We start from the raw sequence: 24,114 nt of genomic DNA, 5'->3' as shown, positions 1-24,114 counted from the left end.
AACAACAGCCTGTAATTATTGGAATCGAGAGTCTATCAGATGCCATTCATATGAAAATCCAAAGTAGGGAGATCTAGAAAGACAGAAAGTAGATTAGTGGTTACCAGAGGCTGGGAGGGTGGGATAGGGGTATAGGGAAGGATAGCTAAAGGGTACTGGGTTTCTTTTTTTAAAAAGATGTGGTAAAATATACATAAAAGTTCAACTGCTCTAGAAAAAATTAGCCAAATATAAGACGCAAACTCAACAGATATCACATGGGTTGTTTTAAAATTAAATACCACTTTATACTTTTCTTTGCACCTAGCACACACGTTTTTTGAAAAATAAGACATGCCATATTAGTCAAGAAGTTAACAAAATATAAGCATCCACATAGAATATATTCTAAGGTGACTTCATTTACATAGCTTCTCAGAGAAACACACAGTTCTTTTTGCTTATCAGCCAGTGTTGGACCAGATTTAGAATTCACAAGGCTGCAGGGAGGTTCCACACCACCACCCATGACTTGTATCCACACAGCACCATCAAGCTGGCTGGTTTCCACCACAAAAGTAATGGAGATGTCAGTCCTCCCTCCCCCACCCAACGTCCAATTCCATGCTGCAAACCCCGCCCCCCCACGGGATCTCAAGCTTAATGGGATGGTATCAGACCTGGAGCTTCATGGGAGGGGTCAAGGGAAGGGGGCGCTGAACTTTTGTCAAAACTGATCAGGGAAACCAGAATCCCAGCCTCTAGACGAGGGGGACCCCGGGGTGGGGAGAGGAAGACCACAGAACAACTGAAAAGTTTACAGCCTAGTTTAGCTTCGTGGCTGCTAGAAAGGAGAGAGAGGCGTGACATTTAATGTGCTTGGAGCATTCGGGAGGGCTTGGGATAACAGAGCCATGAGAACACATGACGATTCAGGGATGCGAGTGGAAAGTTGATGTCCCCCTCCCCTGAATAGCAGCGAGACTGGATTTTAATCCCCCTTTTGTGTTCTGTTCTTGTAGGACTGCAGCTTCTCCATACTGCGTAAGGCCTCCTTCCCAATCAGTGCCGATCCCCATTCTCTTCCTCATGAGCCATGGAGGACTCCCAGGCCTTCTGTAACTTTAAGCTCCTCCACCGGGCGCTCAAGGCCCTCTGTGATTGGCTTCCACTGCTTATTGTTCCAGGCTCATCTCCCACCACCGGCCCTGGCTCCCCCTGTGACCCCTCCCTCCCTATTTCTGTGCCTCTGCAAACACTGGCTCCTCTGCCTGGGAGGTGGGGGTGGGGATGATCATTGGACTTCCCATGCTTTGTCCAAAACTTAGCTAGATTTGCCAATCATCAATGAGTGGGGCCCAAATCACCTCCATTTTGAATACCTCATTCTAGGCTCAGGACCTGACCTTTAGCAGGACCCCCAAAACTGACATTTTCTGTGATCCCCTGTTGCACCTGGCCTGCCCTGCCAGTTTCCCTGCCGTTTCTGGGTGTTTGTGTCTCCCCCTGCTGGCCTGGAGGGCAGGAACCACTCTTTACTCTTTTTGCCCTCACCATCCAAATGCTTAAAAAATAGTTAAGTGCCGCATAAATATCGTTGCATTGAGTTGATACCTACCCTAAAGGGGAAAAGGGCATTCACTGTCCGCTGCCCTCTTAGGCATGTAAGACACAATACAGACGTGGTTAAGATACAATACAGAAACGGTTACCACAGGCAACAGAGACAGTTTTTTTGAAGTCAAGGAACTACATCAGTATTAAGCACAATCCATAAAGGTTAATGATCTACCAACACTGGTCTGTTAACACTGTTATCTTGCCTGTGAGTTAAAGGCTGCTGAGGGAAGCAGGAAGTGCAGCTCTAAGCAGGAATCAATGAATGGAGGTGCCCCTGATCCTATGGGGATTCTGTGACCTGCCCAGCGAACCCCAGGGAGGAGACAAGGAATGGCGATTCCCGCTTCCCGGTAGGAGTGTGTCTGCCCCTGGGGCTTTTAAAGCAGACTGTCTCTCTCAGTGACTAGGCTTTCAAGGTGTGCGATCCTTGGGTTACCTGCATCAGAACCACCTGGGCTGTGAGTTAAGAATGCAGACGCTTGGGCCCTACCCCTGTCCCACTTCATCAGAGTACCTGTGGTTGGGGTGTAGGAATTTGCATTTTCAATAAACTCCCTGGGGAGGGGGGCGGAACTTAAGATTTGCAAACCTTTTCCTGCCATTCTCGAAAATACACAGTCTAGCCCAGTGGTCGGCAAACTCATTAGTCAACAGAGCCAAATATCAACAGTACAATGATTGAAATTTCTTTTGAGAGCCAAATTTTTTAAACTTAAACTTCTTCTAACGCCACTTCTCCAAAATAGACTCACCCAGGCCGTGGTATTTTGTGGAAGAGCCGCACTCAAGGGGCCAAAGAGCCGCATGTGGCTCGTGAGCCGCAGTTTGCCGACCACGGGGATGAAGACAGTACGAACGCAGCCAAAAAGAGGGGGCTGCGGCTCCATTTCTGAGGATGTGTGCGCCTCCCAGACACGTGCCTGGGGATGAGGACCCAAGCAGTCTCTAATGACGCCAGGAAAATGAACCAATAACTCAGGCTTGGTGTATCGACGTATAATGAGAACGGAGGGGAGGGGAGCGATGCTGTCTCTGAAGTGAGCACCCCCCCCCCAATCTTACCAGAGGGCATTGGTGTGCAGGAGAATACGCGTAAAACAGCCAGATTTCCTGTCTATCCTTTTACAAGTGAGGCAATCGCCTTTTGTAAGATGGAAAGGGATTCTTCCTCCGTTATGGGCTGCTGTGCCATCACTCTGCCCCTGTCCTTATTCTACCCCGTCTTCCCAGTTCCTTTGGGGGCGGGGGGAGCAATCAAGTAGTTCACAGAACCAAAACCAAATTAGTTTTCCGAGTAGATCCACTTTAAACCAACCAAGCACATTTCCCTGGGAGGGCACAGACAGGGTAGGGCAGAGTGCATTTCCTACAGGCGACGACAGGGCTGACCCACTAGCCATGTGACGTCGACACAAACGTTACCTCAAATATGGAAACACACGTGAGAGGGTAGCCAGCAGGCCTGCACCGGAGGCGGGGAAAGGCGAGACTGAGAGGTCTCCAGCCTCGCACGGGGTTTGGAGAGGACGAGCAGAATCTCGGGCCGGCTTGAGCTCTGGCAAGCTTTGGTCATTGACCGAGGAAGCCCAGTCACCAACGTCAAGGAGGGTAAGGCTTTCTAAACCCGCTGCACTCACCAGGCAGAGGCTGCTTCCCGACCACCCACCGGGAATACTGCTTTTGTCCCCTCCCCTCACCCCTGACATCGGAAACGTCCAAGACCAGGGTAAACATAACCTCAGCCAGAGACAAAGCCTTCTCAAGATCCCCCTCCATGCAGTTCCCGGCTTTTAAAAAAATACAACTTGAAAGGCAAGTTTTAGAACGAAGAGTTGAACCGCTGTGGGCACAGCTTGCGCAGCTGCAAGTGGAGGGGAGGGGAGTCTCCTTCGGGGTGGGCTCACTCCTTCTTGGTGTGTTCCAGGACTCGGTAGGGAACGCCGGGGGTGCTCCTGGAGCTGTGTTCTTCTTGCATGACGGGCAGTGTGGCCGGAGCATAGATCTCAGAAATGTTGTCATTGTTTTCCAGGGCCCCGTAGGAAAAGGAAGCTTTGAGGTCGGGCTGGACTACCATCCCCTTGTCATGCATGTTCTGCATCCCTGAAATGAAACCCATTTCCCCCCAATCATTATGTGGTGAGGGGGCCGAAGGAGACTGTACCTTCCGCTGTCCCACCACAGGCTAACTAGAGCGCTCGAGAGCTGATCATGTACATTGTCAAATTCCTAAAGGCTTTAGATTGAAAAAAGAACACCCATAAATATATACTAGAAATATTATGGTTGCTAAGCAAGAAGGGGTGCATCTTCAGGAACTAGGCACACAGACCAGCCACTGTCAAGAGAAACCCTCGGCTGGCCTAGAATGAGGGGGGGACATCGTTTGGGCGGCGAGGGGCATGGAACCACAGCTGTGCTCTGGACATGGTAGATGCCATCACTTTTCTGCTGGATGAAATTAGGATCCAGGAAACCTCATTACAGTGTTGACAGAAGTTCTGTGTCACAGACACATCATAGTGACAGATGCATCATGATGCTCAGAGGGAGAGTTTTGACCTGAACATTAATATCCCAGATCCACATAGAGGGGAAGGTGTGATTAATCTTATTACTTCTGGGCACACTGATGTTGGATTTCTACTTACATTTGAGGGCAAAGACTTGAGCCATGAATTCCTTTACCCTTATTCTACAACTGCTCCCCCCCCCCGACCCCCCTGCTAGTCAGGTGGGACCTGGTCTTTTCTGAAGCCAACTCTTACCTTGTAGGGAGTTAAGACCCTTCCAATTCTCTCGCTCCCAAACTGAGTCATGAGACATTGAATGCAAAGTTATTTCTATAAAAGCACAATGATGATAATAACAGCGGACACCGGACTGCTTAATAGGCCTTAGACACTAGGCTAAGCGCTTTTTTAAAAAATATATATTTTATTGACTTTTTACAGAGAGGAAGGGAGAGGGATAGAGAGTTAGAAACATCAATCAGCTGCCTCCTGCACACCTCCTACTGGGGATGTGCCCACAACCAAGGTACATGCCCTTGACTGGAATCGAACCTGGGACCTTTCAGTCCGCAGGCCGACGCTCTATACACTGAGCCAAACCAGTTAGGGCTGGGCTAAGCGCTTTAAATAGTAATAGTAACAACAGCAATAATGATAACAGTTACATGTACTGAATGTTTAGCTGGGGGCAGACACTGTTTTCAAATGGTTATAAAGTTTTATCTCATTTGGTCCTTACAACTACCAATAAGGAAAATGAGGCAGTTGGAGACCACAGAGCTATTAAGTGGCAGTGCCACCAGGATTCACACTCAGGTGGTTTAGACTCCGAAGCCCATACTCTTAAGTGGAATGCTGTGTGGGCCACCCTATAGATTACCTGCACGTAATCTCCAAAAATCCCAAGACAAAGAGAGGCTACTCTCCTCGTTTTCAGGACAAGACAGATTCAGAGAGGTGAAGTAACTTGCTCAAGGTCACACAGCTAGTAAGAGACAGAGCTGGGAGCTGACACCAAAGCCCGTGCTCTTATTCACTCTACAGAGGGGCTGGGAAGACGCAGTTTGTGGAAGGACCCTTGTTCCCACATTGCACGAGCCTTAGCTGATGGTCATTTGAAGGATACAGTTGAAGAGTCTGTGGTCTGAATTTGGGGGTTGGGGGAAGATGAAGGGATGCCTAACCCTCAGGGAAGAGAGTTGCCTCACCAGGAGGCATGGTTGCTTTTGGATTTTGTCAATGCTCTCTGGCCACAAACCACCAGGAGCACACCTGGAGCCTAACAAATCTGGCTTTACTGGCCCATTGCAATGAGGGAGGTGGACACCATGGGGAACTGGGGGTGTTTAAGTAAGAAGGTATTACATCAGAAAGAACTTATTATTTAGGTTTGTGTTAGGTCATTGGGGGAGGGTTTAGGAAGCAGGACTTTGCTTTGGATTAGATGCTGTCAGGAAGTGGGGATCCTACCTAATAAAAGGGTAATATGCAAATTGACCATCACTCCAACACATAAGATGGCTGTCCCCATGTGGTCAAAGGTGGCTGCCCCCATGTGGACACAGAGGGCCAGCAGGGGAGGGCAGTTGTGGGGGACCAGGCCTGCAGGGGAGGGCAGTTGGGGGGGACCAGGCCTGTAGGGTAGGGCAGTTAGGGGGGACCACACCTGCAGGGGAGGGCAGTTGCGGGGGACCAGGCCTGCAAGGGGTGGGGCAGTTGGGGGTGACCAGGCCAGCAAGGGAGGGAAGTTAGGGGTGACTGGGCCAGCAGGGGAGGGCAGTTGGGGGCAACCAGGCCTGCAGGGGAGGGCAGTTAGGGGCAATCGGGCCGATAGGGGAGCAGTTGGGCATTGATCAGGCTGGTAGGGGAGTGGTTAGGGGGTGATCAGGCAGGCAGGCAGGCGAGCGTTGGGAGCCAGCAGTCCTGGTGGGATTGGGCCTAAATGAGCAGTCGGACATCCCTCTCGGGGTCCCAGAGTGGAGACAGTGCAGGCTGGGCTGAGGGCCCCCCCCCCCCGTTGTGCATTAATTTCATGCACTGGGCCTCTAGTAATTCTATAATTGAGGATCTGAATAATTCTTATCCAGAAGGAGAGAAGACCAGACTGAGGCTAACACTGTGATTGGTAAAGAGCAGCAGTCACTCATGTGAGGGGGTGGTTGCTCCTTTTTGTGGTTTGGACAATGTCCCCTTGTCATCTTTGTTCGGGCATGATTCTGGGGTGGCCCTGTTTGTGCCCTGACCCATCAGGGTCACAGGTGGCCTGTCTGATGGGGGTGTTCTGTGAAGCCCTTTGTGTTCAGCCAGGAACCCCGAGGCCCAGCTCCCACCTAGCAGGGGCTGCTTCTCTCTCTCTCACTCTCTACATGCCTTTCCAGTGCTAGAACTTCCTAAAGCTTCTCCAAAGGGTGGCATGTAGTGATTCTCTGGGATTTTAATGCCTCCTCAACAGTAGCTAGTCTGTCGTGCAGACACCAGTCTAGGCAGAACGAAAGCAAGGTCCAAATGCTGACCAGGGAAACCAAATGGCCTGAAAAGCCACTCTGTGTAAGCAGTTTTATTCTTCAAGTTCCACCTGGATTCAGGTCAAACACGTGCTCAAAATTTTCAAAGGTTTTTTTTTTTTTTTTAAAGCAAAAGGGAAGTGGAACCAAATGTAACCAGGCATCTACCATGTCCCAGACGCTGAGCAAGGGGGCCTTTAACATGTTATCCCGCCACCCTGAAAGGAGTCCCAATGTACAGGTGAGGGTCAGAGGCCAAGGTTGCAGAGCGGGTAAGGGGTAGAGCTGGGATTTGAATCCAGATCATCTGAACTCTAAGCCCAAGCTCTTCACAGTGCAGAACACACGTCTACTCAGAAGTGTGTGACATGCCACAGCAATAGGGCGGGGCCTCCTTTCCTCAACACCTACTTCCCACTGGTCACACGGTACAGTGAGGAAGCAAGAGCCACATCCACAGACAGGCCACACAGCATGTTGGTCTTTAGGATTACCTTCTACTAGCATTTTCTACCCGAAAACACATCTGTATATGAGCATATACGAATACGCATACAAGTATATACACATACACAGTTTGTCAACACACCAACACACAGATACGGACACACACTTGCACACACACAGGGTTGACACCTCACCTATCTGGAATTCAGCTATCCAGCGCCCTCATCTATCCGGAACACAGCCGAGAACAAGGAAGTAAGCAAAAAAGGCATCTGAGCAGCCAGGTTAGATGTTTAAAAAGTCCATGCACTAAAGCTCATGCACTTAACGCCTCAGAGAAGCCTGAAGGCCCCAACTCAGAGCTCACTTATTTTAATTTTATGCACAATTCAAACACGTTGGGTCAAATGAGAAGACCGACACGGAGTTGCTATGCCGGTAACAGCCGGAATTGCGGGCTGGTACCGGCAAGAATGACAGACAATGGCTTCATGGCAAGAGGTGGGGAAATAATATAACAAGTAGACACATACACCCTGTGGTCATTGAGGGAGGGGCACCTCAGTCAGCCCTGAGAACACACCTACGTCACAGAGTTCTACACCAAGCAGCACTCTAAGCCATCAATGTGACCACATTTTGTTCATTGGACTGTCTTAATGAAGAGTGGGAGAGAGTTCTCTCTAATAGACTGGAAACACAAATTGTGAGTTAAAGAGTGAAAACTAGTGGTCACTGGCAAATCAGAATTAGGTCAGCAAATGTGGATGGGGGTGGCCCAACATCCTAACTTTTCTAACCTGGGTCCCTTCAGGCGGGACAGAGACTCTCCACTTCTCCGCAGGCCACACCACCCCCTTGTGTGCAATACTTTGCTGATTCACACATTCATGTTACTGTTAGGCCTTAAGGACATTTGAGCTTGTGCTTCTCAGCGTGAACCCTTAGCTCCCTGGGAAATTAGGTTTTCCAGAGCAATCCACTCCTTTGTGGTCTAAGGAGCGAGGTTTTAGTATTTGAATTTCATTCACTCTACTTTATTTTTTTCTTTTCTTTTTTTTCATTCATTCTACTTTCCTTCCCCTCTCTGATCACTCCATTCCAACTAAATATATGGGTTTTTCCTTTTGCAGGCATGAAGCCTGGTGCTGCAGATCATAATTAATTATATCCAGCATGAATCAGGATTGTCTTTAAAAGATCCCAAAATAGACAGGGGAACTGGCAAGATGTGCTCAAAACCAACTGAGGCTCCTCGGCCATGGCCTCCTCTTTTGCACACTGAGACTGGAAAAAAAAAAGAAAAGAAAAGAAAGAACGACAACCACACCATAACGGCACAGCACACGACCCCTGTACCAAACGCAGCCTCAGGTTGTCTCTTTTTAAACAGGAAGCAGCAGTCATTCTATATGGATGAGCAGGCCAGCTGGAGACACGGGATTTTAACGTTACCTGGCATGGCATCCATGGAAATATAGGGCTCAAATGGAATGGCCTTCTTCCTGTTCCGTGTGATTAAGAAGACGCCCAAGAATGCGATGAGGCACCTGAGGGACATAGAGATAAGGGAGGAAGAGAAATAAGGCCAGAGTGAGGCTGGGAGGGGTCCTTTCAAACCCAGGCAATGGAAGTCGGGAGAAAGAAGGCTGCGGGCTTCGGGCTGCGGGAGGGGGCGTTCACGCAGAGCAGCCCTGAGAGGCTGCTGGGCCTGAGGACCGCGGGGAGCAGACGTGAGGTAAATAATAGCCCCACGTGCCCTACACTCTGCACAAGCCTTAATCAGGATAAATTAGACTCGCCCAGGCAAAACTCTCATGGTTCTTTACTTCCACTTATCCTGGATCTCAGAACCTTGCCTTTAAACATATCTGTTTTAATTTAAAATGTTCTCAAAAGCCTAAGTGTAATCAATACAGGAGTAGAGAAAGTGAAAATTGGAAAGTCCTTGTACTCTCCCAGTCCCACTCCCTCAGATAGGTGTATATTCTTCCAGAGTAATTTTTTTTTTCTTCCTTTTCCCTGGAACCTGGATAAACAAGCACACGTTCTAAAAATGGAAGTAGGGCCTGGCTGGTGTGGCTCAGTGGTTGAGCATCGACCCATGAACCAGGAGGTCATGGTTTGATCCCTGTCAAGGCACATGCCAGGGTTGCGGGCTCGATCCTCAGTAGGGGGCATGCAGGAGGCAACTGATCAATGATTCTCTCTCTTCACTGATGTTTCTATCGCTCTCTCCCTCTCCCTTCCTCTCTGAAGTCAATAAAAACATATTTATTAAAAAAAATATATAGCCCTAACCAGTGGTCGGCAAACTCATTAGTCAACAGAGCCAAATATCAACAGTACAATGATTGAAATTTCTTTTGAGAGCCAAATTTTTTAAACTTAAACTTCTTCTAACGCCACTTCTTCAAAATAGACTCGCCCAGGCCGTGGTATTTTGTGGAAGAGCCACACTCAAGGGGCCAAAGAGCCGCATGTGGCTCGCAAGCCTTATTTTGCTGACCACGGCCCTAACCGGTTTGGCTCAGTGGATAGAGCTTCAGCCTGCAGACTGAAGGGTCCCAGGTTCGATTCCAGTCAAGGGTCTGTCCTTTGGTTGCGGGCACATCCCCAGTGCGGGGTGTGCAGGAGGCAGCTGATCGATGTTTCTCTCTCATTGATGTTTCTGACTCTATCCCTCTCCCTTCCTCTCTGTAAAAAATCAATAAAATATATAAAAATTTAAAAAATACATATAAAATAAAAATGGAGGTATGATTTTCATGCAGTAAAGCGCACAAACCCTAAATATAGAGGTCCAGCCAAAACCGGTTTGGCTCAGTGGATAGAGCGTCAGCCTGCGGACTGAAGGGTCCCAGGTTCGATTCTGGTCAGGGGCATGTACCTTGGTTGCGGGCACATCCCCAGTAGGGAGTGTGCAGGAGGCAGCTGATCAATGTTTCTCTCGTCAATGTTTCTAACTCTCTATCCCTCTCCCTTCCTCTCTGTAAAAAATCAATAAAATATAAAAAATATATATATAGAGGTCCATCACTTAATTTGTGTACACACACGTGTGATCACCACCAGGTCAGCAGAGAAGGCATTTCCATCCCCCCACCCCTCCAGAAAGTGTCCCTGAGCCTCTTCCCACGTCATGCAACCCTCCCAGAAGAAACCACCATTGTGACTTCTCTCACCACAAATTCAATCTGCCTGTTTATGAACTTCTGGGAAGCTACCTCGGAGCGTGTATGACTCTTTTCATGGCTAGCTTCTTTCAGCCAATAAATGTCTTTAAGATTCATCCACTTTATTGTGTGTCTTAGGTCATTATTTTTAATTGTTGTGTTGAACCCATTATCTGAATATACTACAATTTGTTTTCCACTCTCCTATTGACAGACATTTGGATTATATTTGATTTGAGCATATTATGAATAAAGCTACTGTAAATATTCATGTATAAGTCATTTTTTTGTCAATATATGTACTAATTTCTGTGGGGAATATATCTAGAGGTGGAACTGTGGAATCTTAGACTATACATTTTTTAAAAAAGTAACTTCTTTTCCATCTAATGTATCATTAGACATGGTCTATGTCAGTCCTATCAACTGGCCTCAATTTTTCAAAATGGCACCATGGTAATTTATTATATGAATATATTATAATTTAATCTGTTTCTACTGCTGGGCGTTTAAGTTGCTTCCAATTATTTGCTTATACCATGGATTTTAAAACTGTGTTTTTGTGTCCCATTTCAATGATTTTCCCAAAATAAATTAGAAATGAAATGCTACATCAAAAATGTGCTCATTTAAAATTTTTACTGATATGGCCAAATTGTCCGCTCCCACATTTAAGAGCTTCTCACAGTCTCCTCATCCTCTTGCCAACATGAAATATTATCAATCCTATTAGTTTTTGCAAAATGATGGCGGCTCATGTAGCTTCAATATGTATTTCTTTGATCTGAGGTCAGGTTACCAGGCCTTTCATGTGTTAAAATGTGATTTTTAGAAATGACAGGGAGATGAAAGCCCAACAGCGAAGGAAGGGGAAGGAAATGAAGCCCTTGGGGAGGAAAGTGCTCACCTCTGGGGAGAAAGCTCCAGTCCCAGCGCTCCGGGCCCTCAGTGATTGCCTGAGAGGCTGGAGCAATAATGGGAGGGAGGCACCCTGCCTGGCGTTGTACACACAAGGCCCTGGGGCCAGAGAGGAGGACAGGACTCACCCCAGTGCAAACATGCAGATGTGCAGCGCGTCCTCCCCGATGAAGTCCAGGTAAAATACTGCGCCTGCAGCAAATAACGCAAAATGCGGGTGAGCTGTTTTCAGATCACCTACTTGCCAGTCTGTCTGGGATTTGGCTAAGCTCTCTCCCCTGTAGGAAACCAAAGGGATCAAAACAGATTCTGCCTGCGCCCAGTAAGATATTAGGAGAACCGAAGTGAGGCCACTTCAGGGAACAGATTGTCCTCTTTTCCCCCTTTCTATGCCCCTCTTATCGCCATCATTTTTTAACTGTTTATTTTGAGACAATACTAGACCCACAAAAATAGTACAAGGTTTCCATGTACCCTTCCTCCAGGCCCCCCAACGAAACAATACCAGGAACTACGCTACAGACCGTATTTACCAGTTTTCTCATGCTCCTCTTCCCCACCTTTCTTTTTTTGTCTTAAACATATTTCTAAAATATTTTTGTTATTGATTTCAGACAGGAAGGGAGAAGGAGAGACAGAAACATCAAGGTTGAGAGAGGATCATTGATCAGCCGCCTCCTGCATGCCCCCTACTGGGGATCGAGCCCACAACCCGGACATGTGCCCTGACCGGGAATCAAACCAATGAACTCTTGGTTCACGGGTCAGTGCTCAATCACTGAGCCACACCAGCTGGGCCACATTGGTTCTTACTGGCCTTTTTTAACTCTGAAGGTTTTAGTTGCTATTGCCACTTAAAAACAAACAAACTCTGCCCTGGCCAGTGGGACACAGCTGGTTGGAGCATTGTCTCATATACCAAAAGACTGCAGGTTCAACTCCTGGTCAGGGCATATACGTAGGTTGCAGGTTAGATCCTGGTTGGGGTGCGTACAGGAGGCAACTGATTGATGTTTCTCTCTCTCCCCCATCCTCTCTCTCTAAAATTAATAAAAACATTTCCTTGGGTGAGGATTAAAAAAACGACAACAAAAAACCAAAACTCTAACATTCTTGCAGCCTGTAAAGCCACCTCAGAAAGAAAACGAAAAAAAAAATTAGGGGTAGAGTAGGAAAAAGAAGTATATAATCATCATCATCTCAACATCATCATTGAATGAGTTCCTATTATGTTGTAGATGCTCCATATACTCATAATCTCCAAAATTTATATAGAAGAAATTTGTGGTTTCTTATCCAATGGAGGCTGTGGCGCTAGCAGATGATGGCAAAAACTGTTAAAGAAGCCTTGCATAAACTCTACAAAGTAGGGGACGTTTGGATTGTACATACTTCAAGTTCAGGAGGTAAGTGTTAGTACTTCTATTTTATGAATGTAGAACTTAGGCACAGAGAGGTTAAGTGATTTTTCTCAGAGCCACACAGTTCTGTGTCTATGCTGGGATGCAAACCCAGGTCTTTCCGGCTCTAAATCCTGTATTTTTTTCTTCTTCTTCTTCTTAAACCTCACCAGAGGATATGCTTTTATTGATTTTAGAGAGAGAGGAAGGGAAAGAGAGAAAGAGAGAGAGAGAGAAAGAGAGAGAGAGAAACATGGATCGGTTGCCTCCCCTACTCGCTCTGATGGGGGATTGAACCCACAATCTAGGTGTGTGCCCTGATCAGGAATTGAACCTGCAACCTTTTGTGTGTGAGACAATGCTCCAACCAACTGAGCCACCCAGCCAGGGCTAAATCCTACACTTCTCCCACGGGCAGAATGAGTCAATGGAATTGGCCTTCGGACCAAGGTGGCGCCCCCTCCCTCCACACTGGGGTACTCTCCCTGCTGCTAAGGTAGGAGACAGAAACCTAGCAACTGGCAACACTTACCTGCTGTGATGGCGATGGTTGTGGACAGAATGTAGCCCACGCTAGCAATCAAAGAGGAGTCGTACATCTGTGAGGCTTGACTTAAAAACCTGCAATACAAGAGCACTCTGGTCAGTGGGCTGTGAGGGTGTCGGAAAGGCGAGGTGAAAGCTGGTGGTAGCAGCCGTGGTTTGAAATATGAAGATGATGCGTCCTTGGGTTCATAGAGAAGCCATCTGTGAATCTCTAGGTCTGAGGTCCCTGCTTTGCTCCTATTCTTCCCCAGATTCATAACCTGAGGCCCATCCCCGTTCCCCAAGAGGGCCATGCCTTCCCTGGCTCACACCTTTGACCACATGGTTCTTGTTTCTGAAAATGCCCTTCCCCTCACTTCTGGATCTCCTGAGTCCCCATCCCACTAAAAAGAACCATTTCCGGTTGCTTTAACACTCCCAAGAAACTCTTATTCACTAGTGACATTCTGTCTTGTTAAATATTTTTTTTTAAAACAAATTTGCTTCTTATTTAAAAAATAATGTGATCACTGTAATATACAGGGGTGGGCAAAAGTAGGGTTATCATTGTGAGTATGGGACAGTTTATTCTTATAACTAGAGGCCCGGTGCACGAAATTTGTGCAGTGTGTGTGTGGGGGGGGAGGTTGTCCCTCAGCCCAGCCTGCACCCTCTCCAATCTGCGATCCCTCTCACAATCCAGGACTGCTGGCTCCCAACTGCTCGCCTGCCTGCCTTCCTGATTGCCCCTAACCGCTTCTGCCTGCCAGCCTGATTACCCCCTAATCACTCCCCTGCCAGCCTGATTGATGCCTAACTGCTCCCCTGCCAGCCTGTTTTCCCCTAACTGCCCTCCCCTGCAGGCCCGGTCACCCCTAACTGCCCTCCCCTGCAGGCCTGGGTCCCTCCCAACTGCCTTTCCCTGCAGGCCTGGTCCCCCCCAACTGCTCTCCCCTGCAGGCCTGGGTCCCTCCCAACTGCCTTTCCCTGCAGGCCTGGTTGCCCCCAACTTCCCTCCTCTGCCGGCTTGGTCACCCCTAACTGCCCTCCCCTGCAGGCTTGATCACCCCCAACTGCTCTCCCTTGCAGGCCTGGTCACTCCCAACTGCCCTCCCCTGCTGGCCTGATCGCCCACAACTGCCCTCCCTTGCAGGCCTGGTCCCTCCCAACTGCCCTCCCTTGCTGGCCATCTTGTGATGGCCATCTTGTGTCACATGGGGGCAGGATCTTTGACCACATGGGGGCAGCCATCTTGTGTGTTGGAGTGATGGACAATCTGCATATTACTCTTTTATTAGATAGGATAGAGGCCTGGTACATGGGTGGAGGCCAGCTGGTTTGCCCTGAAGGGTGTCCCAGATCAGGGTGGGGGTTCCCTTGGGGCGTGGGGCGGCCTGGGCAAGGGGCCTGTGGTGGTTTGCAGGCCAGCCACGCCCCCTGGCAACCCAAGCAGAGGCCCTGGTATCTGGAGTTTATTTATCTTCTACAATTGAAACTTTGTATCCTGGAGCGGAGCCAAGCCTTCTGCTTGCTCTGTGGCAGCAGCCATTTCTGTTGGGATTTGTGTATCTTCTGTAATTGAAACTTTGTAGCCTTAAGTGGAGGCCTGAGCTGGCCAGGGTGTGCAGAAAGCTTGGCTTCCTCCATCTCCGGGGGCAACCCTAGCCTCCTGCTCTTTCCAGCTCTGTGGCTGCTGCCATTTCTGTTTGGATTGATGTTATCTTCTATCATTGAAACTTTGTAGCCTTGAGTGGAGGCCTAGGCTGGCAAGGGCACGTGGAAAGCTTGGCTTCCTCCATTGCTGGGGAAACCCAAGCCTCCCTCTTGCTCTCTGTGGCGTAGCCATCTTGGTTGGGTTTATTTGCATATTCGCTCCTGATTGGCTTGTGGGCGTGGCTTGTGGGTGTAATGGAGTGGTGTTAATTTGCATATTACTCTTTTATTAGATAGGAGGATCATAACCTACATGTCTTTTCTCCATACAAACAACTGTAAACCTACTTTTGCTAACCACTGTTTATAGGAAAAAGAGGGAATATTGGAATTATTCCAATCTCTCTACCTAGGATAAAACTGCCATTGTTTTAGGATATATTCTTTGTCCTTCCTCTGAGGACTATTTTAGTTATTATATCTGCTTACACCACAACATACTTCCCACTCGACAGTCATCATGTTTGCCGGGCTGCCCCCCGAGGGAATTTGAAGACAATGGCTGTTGCTCCTTGTCTGTGTGTGTGTGGAAGGCCCTGCACAGACCTCGCACACAGTAGGCCCTTAGTGCATGTGGCTGACTGGGTGAGTGAGAAGCTCCCCAGAAGTGGGCGGGGCATCCGATCCATCCTTGTGACCCCTGGAGCACTGGGCACAGAGCCTGGCACTTGGCAGGGCCTTAGCGGTGATGACTAAACTGGCTGCTGTCAGACTGAGAACAGAAACAATGGACACAGTAATAGGAATTCTGACCACAAAAGCTGACATTCAAGGGACGTTATCCTGGGGGCGGTGGTGAGAGCCTCATGTGATTCTCTCAGGTAGGGACTGTTACTCTCATTTGCAGACAAAGAATCTGCATCTTAGAGAAGCTGAGGGGAGGCAGTAGAGCAGAGGGGTAAGGGCTGTCGGCTGGGAGCAGGGTGCCTGGGTTCAAACCTCAGCTCCACCCCTTCCTGGCCTTTTAACCTCGGCCTTGAGGGTATCATCTGCCGGAATGGGGTGTTGTGGGATGAAATGAATTCATGTGGAATCATTGAGAGTAGAGCCGGCTTACCCTGGACATTAGTCACTCCCACAATCCCTCAAGGCCACGCCAGTGGACAGGGAGCCAGGCCGCTGGAGTCGGGGCCTGGCCTGCCAGGGTGAAGCAGCCTCACGCGTCACACGGAAACCCGCGCAGCTCACCCGCCTGCCCACACGGCATGGTCAGCTTCCTTCCAGGCCCACTGCTGGGCACCAGGCTCAGATGTAAACAAGGCGAGGCTGCCCTCAGCCCGGATGCTTTTGACTTAATTCTTGTGCTTAGAGAGAGGAGCGACCACCTCGCTCTTCCACTTGGGAAGATTTGGGGGCAATTTCTTGAGGACAGGAAATGACAACCTCGTGTGGTTCACCTAGCGGACCAATGGGTGCCTCATGGGCACGGCACCTGACATGGACACCTGCCTGGGAGCAGAAGGGAAGTGAGGCTGCCTCTGATCATGCATTTCTCACATTTTGAGGCAGAGGGTCAAACACATCCACTCCAGGCTTTGTCTTTTAAGCAACAGAGCCCATCCACAGGTCAGCTCAGCAAATTAGCAGACCCCGCTCCCCCCACGGTGGGTGCCAAGCCCTGGCGGAGGCTGCATCCGAATGCCCTGCCTTCCCTGAGGCTTCAAAAACAATGTAATGAGGCCCAGAAAGTGGAAGAGCCGCGTGGCGAGGCCCAGAGGAAAAGAACTTGCAACTCACGCGGCTTGATAGATGGCAGTGGCCACCATGCACACGAGCATCACGTAGAAGATGGGGTAGTCGAGCTGCAGGTTCCCCTGGATGGACAAGACAAGCATCCCGGCCACGGCCTTCACCGTCACCACCGTCATGGAGCCTGCAGGGGGTGCACAGGCATGTTGGGGCCTCAGGAACACGGAGGGGGTCAGACCCTGACAGTCAGTTTGTAACCCCAAAGGGCTTGTGAAAAGGGTGGAGGGAACCCGGGCACGGCCAACCCAGGGATTCACATGGTGGGAAGATGCTGTTTGTCCCGGATTGCTGGGACTTCTCCCAGGAGCCGCCTGCTGTCTGTGCTGCTACCTCAAAGAAGCGAGGAAAGTAAAGCCCTGACAGGTATTTCCAAGCGTCGCTTCTACACCCCTAAAAGCAATGAGTTCAGTGGAAGGTCCGAACCATCTCTGAATGGATAAGTGAACTTCTTTTTTTCAATATAGAGAATCATTGATCGGCTGCCTCCTGGATGCCCCCTACTGGGGATCGAGCCCACAACCTGGGCATGTGTCCTGACCAGGAATCGAACCGTGACCTCTGGGTTCATAGGTTGATGCTCAAGCACTGTACCACGGCGGCTGGACTAAATGAACTTCTTTTGAGTATCATCCTTATGGCAACCACAGGAAAAACATGTAATGTGTAAAGAGTTCTTTTTAAAAACATGTCTTTGGGCAGAGGTCCCCCAATGTTTCAGAACCCTACCCCCAATGTGTAAGCACATGCTTTTCCAATATACATGTGTTTGTGTATTCTACAAGGACAGCCATGCAACACTATGCCGTATATGTATGTACATTATGGAACACTCAAACATGTGTACATTATGAAACATGTGCAGGAAATACCACTTAAAAGGTGGAGATAAAGATAAATTCTAACATGTTCTTCTCCCAGCCCTGGGGGACCCCTTGCTCACCTCATCACGGAGCCCATTGCTGGTGCAGAAATGACTCCTAAGCTGAACCTGTCAGAGCCCCGGGCGAAAGCAGGAGGTAAAAGAAACCTCCCCAACTAGGGTACAAATGGAGCCCCTTATTCTGGCCGAAATGCTCTGCTTTCCTAGCTTCCTCAGCTTCTGCTCATTCTGCCTTCTCCTGCCCATCGCACACGTGGCTTCTGGGCCCCTCGGCTCCACAGACTGGTTTTCAAACATCCGAGCCAGTTAAGACAGCCTTCACCAGGCTGCCCTTGTTAGGGAGAAGGGGACAGAGGAGAGTGGCCGACGTGCCTCAGGACCTTCCGGCCTTCCTACTCAGCAAGAGAAAATGTCTTGGGGCCACGACCTTCCGATCCACGTTTAAAACAAAGTCCTCAAGGGATGGACCCCTAACACATCACGCTCGGAGAAAGAAGCCAGTCACAAAAAGCTGCACAGTGTATGATTTCATTTATATGGTGCACCCAGAAAGCCAAGTCCATAGACAGAAGGCAGGTCAGAGGTCAGCCGGGGCTGGGAGGAGGAGGGAATGGGAGTGATGCTAATGGCTCAGGGCTTCTTCTGGAAAGGTTTGAAGCAAGTTTGAAATGTGATTACCACAGGTGCATAACCCTGTAAATACACGAAAAGCCACTGAATCGTCTACTTTAAACAGGTGAACTTTATGGTATGTGAATCATGTCTCAATAAAACTGTTTTTAGGAAATCAAAATAATCAACCCTGTCTTACGGTGGCACCTCTGTGTGTCCCTGGCGTGGGGGCCCGCCATGGGAAAGACAGAAGCAAAACAACGCGTATGGGCATGTGCGTTTGTCTCACTGAGTCCCCCACCCCCACCCCCCACCCCCCGTCACCCCATCTGGGTGTTCTCTTATGCCCATTGTCAGAGCACAGTGTGGCTTCAACAGGGAGAGTGGGGGAGGAGCAGAAGGCTTCCCCACCCCATTATCCTTCCCCAGGAAGCACAGGTATTTATCAAAGCTCTAGTTAGTAACCAAACTTTATGCAGGGTTAGCGCCTTGCCCCAAGCTGATGTAGGAACCACTTCCCCCATAGCACCCATCCCTCTAAGGCAGTGGTTCTCAAACTTTCTAATGCCGCGACCCTTTAATACACTTCCTCATGTTGTGGTGACCCCCAACCATAAAATTATTTTCGTTGCTACTTCATAACTGTAATTTTGCTACTGTTATGAATCGTAATGTAAATATCTGTGTTTTCCGATGGTCTTAGGCTCTACAGCAGCGGTTCTCAACCTGTGGGTGCTGGTCTGTCAGTCACGACCCACAGGTTGAGAACCACTAGCAGGGTCTCCTAAGACCATCGGAAAACACAGATATTTACATTATGATTCATAACAGTAGCAAAATTACAGTTATGAAGTAGCAACAAAAATAATTACAGTTATGAAGTAGCAATGAAAATAATTTTATGGTTGGGGTCACCACCACATGAGGAACTGTTTTAAAGGGTCGCGGCATTAGAAAGGTTGAGAACCACCGCTCTAAAGGAAAGGAAAAAAAGAGCAAAATCAGTTCTCGCCTTTGAACCCAGAAGTACTTCCTAAGCTCTGAGTGGTTTTACGTGGACCCTTCAGGACTCAGTGGTCGAAACCTGCCCCACCTGACCTCTCTGCAGTAACCTCCCAACCGTCCTCTCGCTTTTCTTCTGATACCGCTGTAATGAACCCGGTTATTAATTAACAGGAAAGGAGCAAAGGGAGGCCAAATACCATAGGCCTTCATCTGTGCAGCGCCGCCAGGAAGCTGCAGGTGAACCTCCCCAGGCCAATTCCCCGCAGGCCACGGGGAGAAGGGCCTGGACAGGGCGAGAATGGACGCATGACCAGGAAAGTCTGAGTGAGACAGCGAAGGCGCTGGTCTGTCAGTCACACCCGGGAACAGGTCATTGGCCAGAGGAGGCGTGGCCACTACAAGTGTGGGAAGATTTGAGATACTTAAGCTCCTAAACGAAGGAGCTCGCGCTCTTGTGCGCTTGACTCCCGGGCTGCAGGGGTCTCACGCTCCTGCATTCGCCCACAAGGTCACAGCCATGTGGACCCCACACAATGGGACTAATTTAGCAACTAGCCTGATGCTGAACTAGACCCAGCTCAGAATGGAAACTCTGGACCCTGGCTTTGCATCCAGCTCTGCTGAACCCCAGCTGCACATCTTCCAGGACCGGATGAAGAGAAATGGGACTTTAGAAACCGAGGGATGCAATTCCACACAAACAAAGCTTTCTACCACATCTCATCCTCCTGGGCAGGGGTCGAGGGGACCTCCAGAAATGCTCATTCCAGCGGTACCCCAAGAACCCCACTCCCACTAGGAACAGAGAAAGACCATCCACGCATTTCTTCCATAACATGCAGTTGTCACCCCCAAATGATTTGTCCCGTTGTTGACTGCCATTTCTTCCTCAGGATGGAGGCACCCAGGGTTGGTCTGACCCGTGCAGCACTGTAGCCAGTTTCCAGCACCATCCCGGGCACTTAGGAGCCTCTGTATCTGAACAAGAACACGGAATGCAGCCAGCAATGTGAAGGAACGGCCCAGGAGAACTGCCTCCAGCCAGCAGGGACCTCCTGGTACTCCTCGGGGATGGCGAAACTCATTGCCCGGACCCCCACTTACCGAGTAACGCCACCAAGAGAAGAATCACCACAATGTTGTTGACATTCTTCTCCTTGTAGAAGTACAGCAGCAAGCAGAACAGAATGATCTCCACCAGCTACGGAAAGCAGCAAGAGGGGGTCAGTGGGGGCCGCAGGGACAGGCAAGACCAGGAGGCGCTGGTGGGCTGGGCTGGGGGGTTATGCTGCTGACTTCATGAGTCACAGACCCTCAGAGTTGAAAGGGCATTGGAACACCCAGCATTCCCTGAACTACTGACAGGATCCTGTGCGGAAGGCGGGAATGCTGAGTGAATCTCTCAAATCCCTGGACAACACTGAGGCGTTTGCTTCATGGCTGAGCTTGGAGGGTGAGGGGCTGGCCCCACAGCCTCCCTGTCTTGGATGGGCAAGAGTCATTAGGCTGATGTGGTCTCTGCCCACTTTGCTGCTACATGGGTAACCCCACTAAAACTGGGGGTCGGTCAAAGCGGGAGATGCTTGCTCACGGAGAAGAGCTCTCGGGTGTAGCAGACAAGTATATACGCCCTGGCCCCCTGGACAAGCCTCGAATGCGTGCGGCTCAGTAGAGTAGAAAGAAGAGGACACTAGCCCAGCCAGCGTGACTCAGTGCTTAAACATCGACCTATGAACCAGGAGGTCAGGGCACATGTCCGGGTTGCAGGCTCGATCCCCAGTAGGGAGCGTGCAGGAGGCAGCCGATCAGTGATTCTTTCTCATCATTGACGCTTCTCTCTTCCTCTCCCTTCCTCTCTGAAATCAATAAAAACATATTTTAAAAGAAAAGAAAGAAGAGGACACGAGTCAGGGAGGCCCAGGTTTGAACTGGGATCTGCTTCCAAACTAGTGGTATGACCTTGGGCAAGTCCCTCAACTTCTCTAAACCTCAGTTATCTCCTCTGTGAAACAGGGATAATAACTCATATCTTACATGGTATTATCACAGGTTCACTTAATGAACACATCAGTAAGCCAGATACCACTCTAACCATTTTACTTATACTCAAGTAATTAAATTGACACCATAATTCTATGAAGTAGAATTATGGTACGGTCCCAACCCCAAGCTTGCAAACGGCAGAGCCAGGATTTGAACCTGGACAGTCTAGCTCACAGTCTGGCTCCAGGGCCCATGTGCTATATACCGATAGGCTATACTGCCTGAGGCCAGGAGGCCACAATGTCTGGCATTTAGTAGACTCTTACTATTAGACAAAGGCAAATCTAAAGCTTGACAAGGTCCCCATCTTGGATCAACAACTTGTCCTTTCTCCTCCTCAAAGGCTCAGACATTGGGCAATACTTCTCCAAAGAAGCAAAGCCAGCCCCAGCACCCAGCAAAACTAAAGCAGAAAAGTCCGACAATGGCTTGGCTCCATTTGCCTACCCCAACCTCCTATCGGAGTTTATTTATTATAAAAACCGATGCAGAAACATTAATGGGCATTTTGAAAGGAAATTTTAGAAAATTCCTCATAACGAGAGACCACAAAACACAGCTGTTTTCATTTTCCTGTTTCTTCCTGTTTTTGTCACAGTGAATACATATTTTACCTACTTGTCATCATAGTCAACGCACAATTTTGTACCGGGCTGCTTTCAGTTACCATCAACAATTTTCATGTTTTATGAAGTTGTCATAATTAGCTATGATGGCTGCAGAAGGGCCCATCCAGCAGATGGAGAGTGACTTAGCATTCCCAGCCATTGTGCGTGCACGCAGGGGGGCCAATATTTCGGCCATTCTTCCTGAAGCCTAAATGCAAGCTGGAACGGCACATGGCGTTCTCTCGTGAGATGGCTGTGCATGAGTGGGTGCCTCTGGATAGACCAGGAGCTCTGTGGGCGTGTCTCATTTATTGTTTTTTAATCCGCAGTGTCTGGCACCTAACAGACGCTCAGAAATATTTATTGATTTGATTTGGCCGCGTCTCTCTAGCTGGCAGCGCTGTCTCAGTCACAATGAAAGAAGACCAACTGAACCGTCCCTGAGCATTGGCCAAGGGCTGGGTGGTTTCCTCGTGTGCTTCTCCCAACAACCAGCCCAGGGCCAGTGACTCCGCCAGCTTAGAGAAGGAGACAGAGCTTCCGGTTAAGGGACTTGGCCAAGGTCACACAGCACATAATGGATTCAAGCCTGTGTTGAGGGTAAACCTTTTCCTAAACAGGTGGGTCTTTGGCTCTGTCCTGCAGGTAACTGCTGGGGCTGGCCTGTAGGGAGAGGACACAGCCCCCATCTTGGGGAAATCTTTCTTCTGTCCTGTGGGAAAGCTGAGGAAAAGGGATGCTCTGAGACCTCTGGAGCGGTCCCAGGCTGCCCACGTCAGGGGGGCACAGTCAACGCTGGCGTTGGCAGCCATGGTGAAGGACGGTGGCACCTGAGGCCAGGCAGGCCTGGCTTTGAGTCCAGCTCCACTCTCATGGGACTCAGAGCAAGTCAGCTACCCTCCCTGAGCTCCGGTTTTCTCATCCAGAAAATGGAGAGAAAAACACATACTTTACAGGGCTGTTGAGAGAACCTGAGATGATACACAGTGCCAGGCCTGGGGCAGGAACACACCAGCAGCTTTGGCAAACACCTTGAATGCTTTCCTTGATTAGTTTACTTGGGATGTAACTGGGCCGAGAGAGGACTGAGCTCTGGCTGGGCGTTCAGGGGACAAAGTTTCCAGTGTCTACCGTGTTTCTATCAGCTTCTACCAGCTGCGTGATACTGGGCAAAATAAGTAAATAACATGTTATAATTGTTAAAATTTTAACTTTTCTTCTTACCATAAAAGTGTGAAACGCTCCCTGTAGAAATTTTGGATGCTACATAAAGATGAAGACAAGCCCTAACCGGTTTGGCTCAGTGGATAGAGCGTCGGCCTGCGGACTCAAGGGTCCCAGGTTCGATTCCGGTCAAGGGCATGTACCTTGGTTGCGGGCACATACCCAGTAGGGAATGTGCAGGAGGCAGCTGATCGATGTTTCTCTCTCATTGATGTTTCTAACTCTCTATCCATCTCCCTTCCTCTCTGTAAAAAATCAATAAAATATATTAAAAAAAAAAAAAGATGAAGACAAAATGAAACTCAGTCATAAATCTATCTCCTCAAGACAACTACTGATGGAACTTGTTTTTGCATCTAGTCTTTTATAGATAAACTAGAGGCCCAGTGCATGGATTTGTGCACCAGTAGGGTTCCTAGGCCCGGCCTGCAGGGGATCAGGCTGAAACCAGCTCTCCGATATCCCCCGAGGGGTCCCAGATTGCAAGAGGGTGGGTCTCAGGTGATGCACCCCAGAATCGGGGTCCTTCCTCTCTGGTTCCGGGTGTGTCCCCTGAGAACCACAGCTGCCAAGTCACCTCAGCTTGGCAGCTCCTGCGTTGAGTGTCTGCCCCCTGGTGGTCAGTGAATGTCATAGCTACTGGTCCGACGGTTGAACGACAGGTCAGTCACTTGGGCTTTTATATATATATATATATAGATTAGGTGTGCATACCCACAAATACCTCTGAAAAATAAAGTTACCACACGCCATACACAGTTTTAGACATTCCCCAGGACCTCAGAGAAGAAAGCATCTCCCCGTGAACTGTGTTCCCTCTTCAGTGCTGTGAAATACGTCACGATTCACACGAATACCCTATTGCTGGGTACTCGGGCTTCTGGTTTCTAAGGCGCGATCCCCCCTCCCAATGTTTCAGGTGGAAGGACCAGGCTTCTCTTACCATGTACAAGAGAAAAGGCCAGCTCACAAGGTGCCTGGTGATGTTCTCGCCCGTCATCTTCTCATGGCTGTTGGGTGCGAATGTCACCAGCAAGTAGGTGCCCACAATGGCCAAACCGCAGCCAACAAAGGACAAGACGTAACGCCCTGCGGGGAAGGAGAGGCTGTCAAGGGCTCACAGCAGGCACAGGCCGCGGCCAGGGTGTGCCTCTGGGGCAGCACAGCTGACCTGGTATAGTTCATATGGGTGGGTTTTCTT

At 49.3% G+C, this 24,114-nt stretch overlaps 1 protein-coding gene across 4 annotated transcripts in view; it reads right to left on the bottom strand.

Moving 5' to 3' along the window:
- Positions 1-244: 244 nt before the first annotated feature.
- NIPAL3 (NIPA like domain containing 3) overlaps positions 245-24,114 on the bottom strand; it is a 40,370-nt gene continuing 16,500 nt past the window's right edge. For 2 of the 4 annotated variants that reach the window (XM_080656913.1, XM_080656914.1), the window contains exons 6-13: positions 23,857-24,002; positions 20,143-20,239; positions 16,530-16,665; positions 13,087-13,175; positions 11,283-11,346; positions 8,516-8,610; positions 7,255-7,286; positions 270-3,699 (exon numbers count right to left, since the gene is read on the bottom strand). In XM_080656913.1, coding sequence (XP_080513039.1) covers positions 7,270-7,286; positions 8,516-8,610; positions 11,283-11,346; positions 13,087-13,175; positions 16,530-16,665; positions 20,143-20,239; positions 23,857-24,002 — 644 coding nt within the window. In that variant the 3' untranslated portion in view covers positions 270-3,699; positions 7,255-7,269. Of the gene's footprint in view, positions 3,700-7,254; positions 7,287-8,515; positions 8,611-11,282; positions 11,347-13,086; positions 13,176-16,529; positions 16,666-20,142; positions 20,240-23,856; positions 24,003-24,114 lie in introns of all 4 variants that reach the window. The other 2 variants (XM_080656911.1, XM_080656912.1) reach the window with 1 other exon arrangement.

Source organism: Plecotus auritus (assembly GCF_963455305.1).
Source record: "Plecotus auritus genome assembly, chromosome: 2".
In the NCBI taxonomy this organism is placed as follows: domain Eukaryota; kingdom Metazoa; phylum Chordata; class Mammalia; order Chiroptera; family Vespertilionidae; genus Plecotus; species Plecotus auritus.
This window is presented reverse-complemented; position numbering and strand designations above follow the sequence as displayed.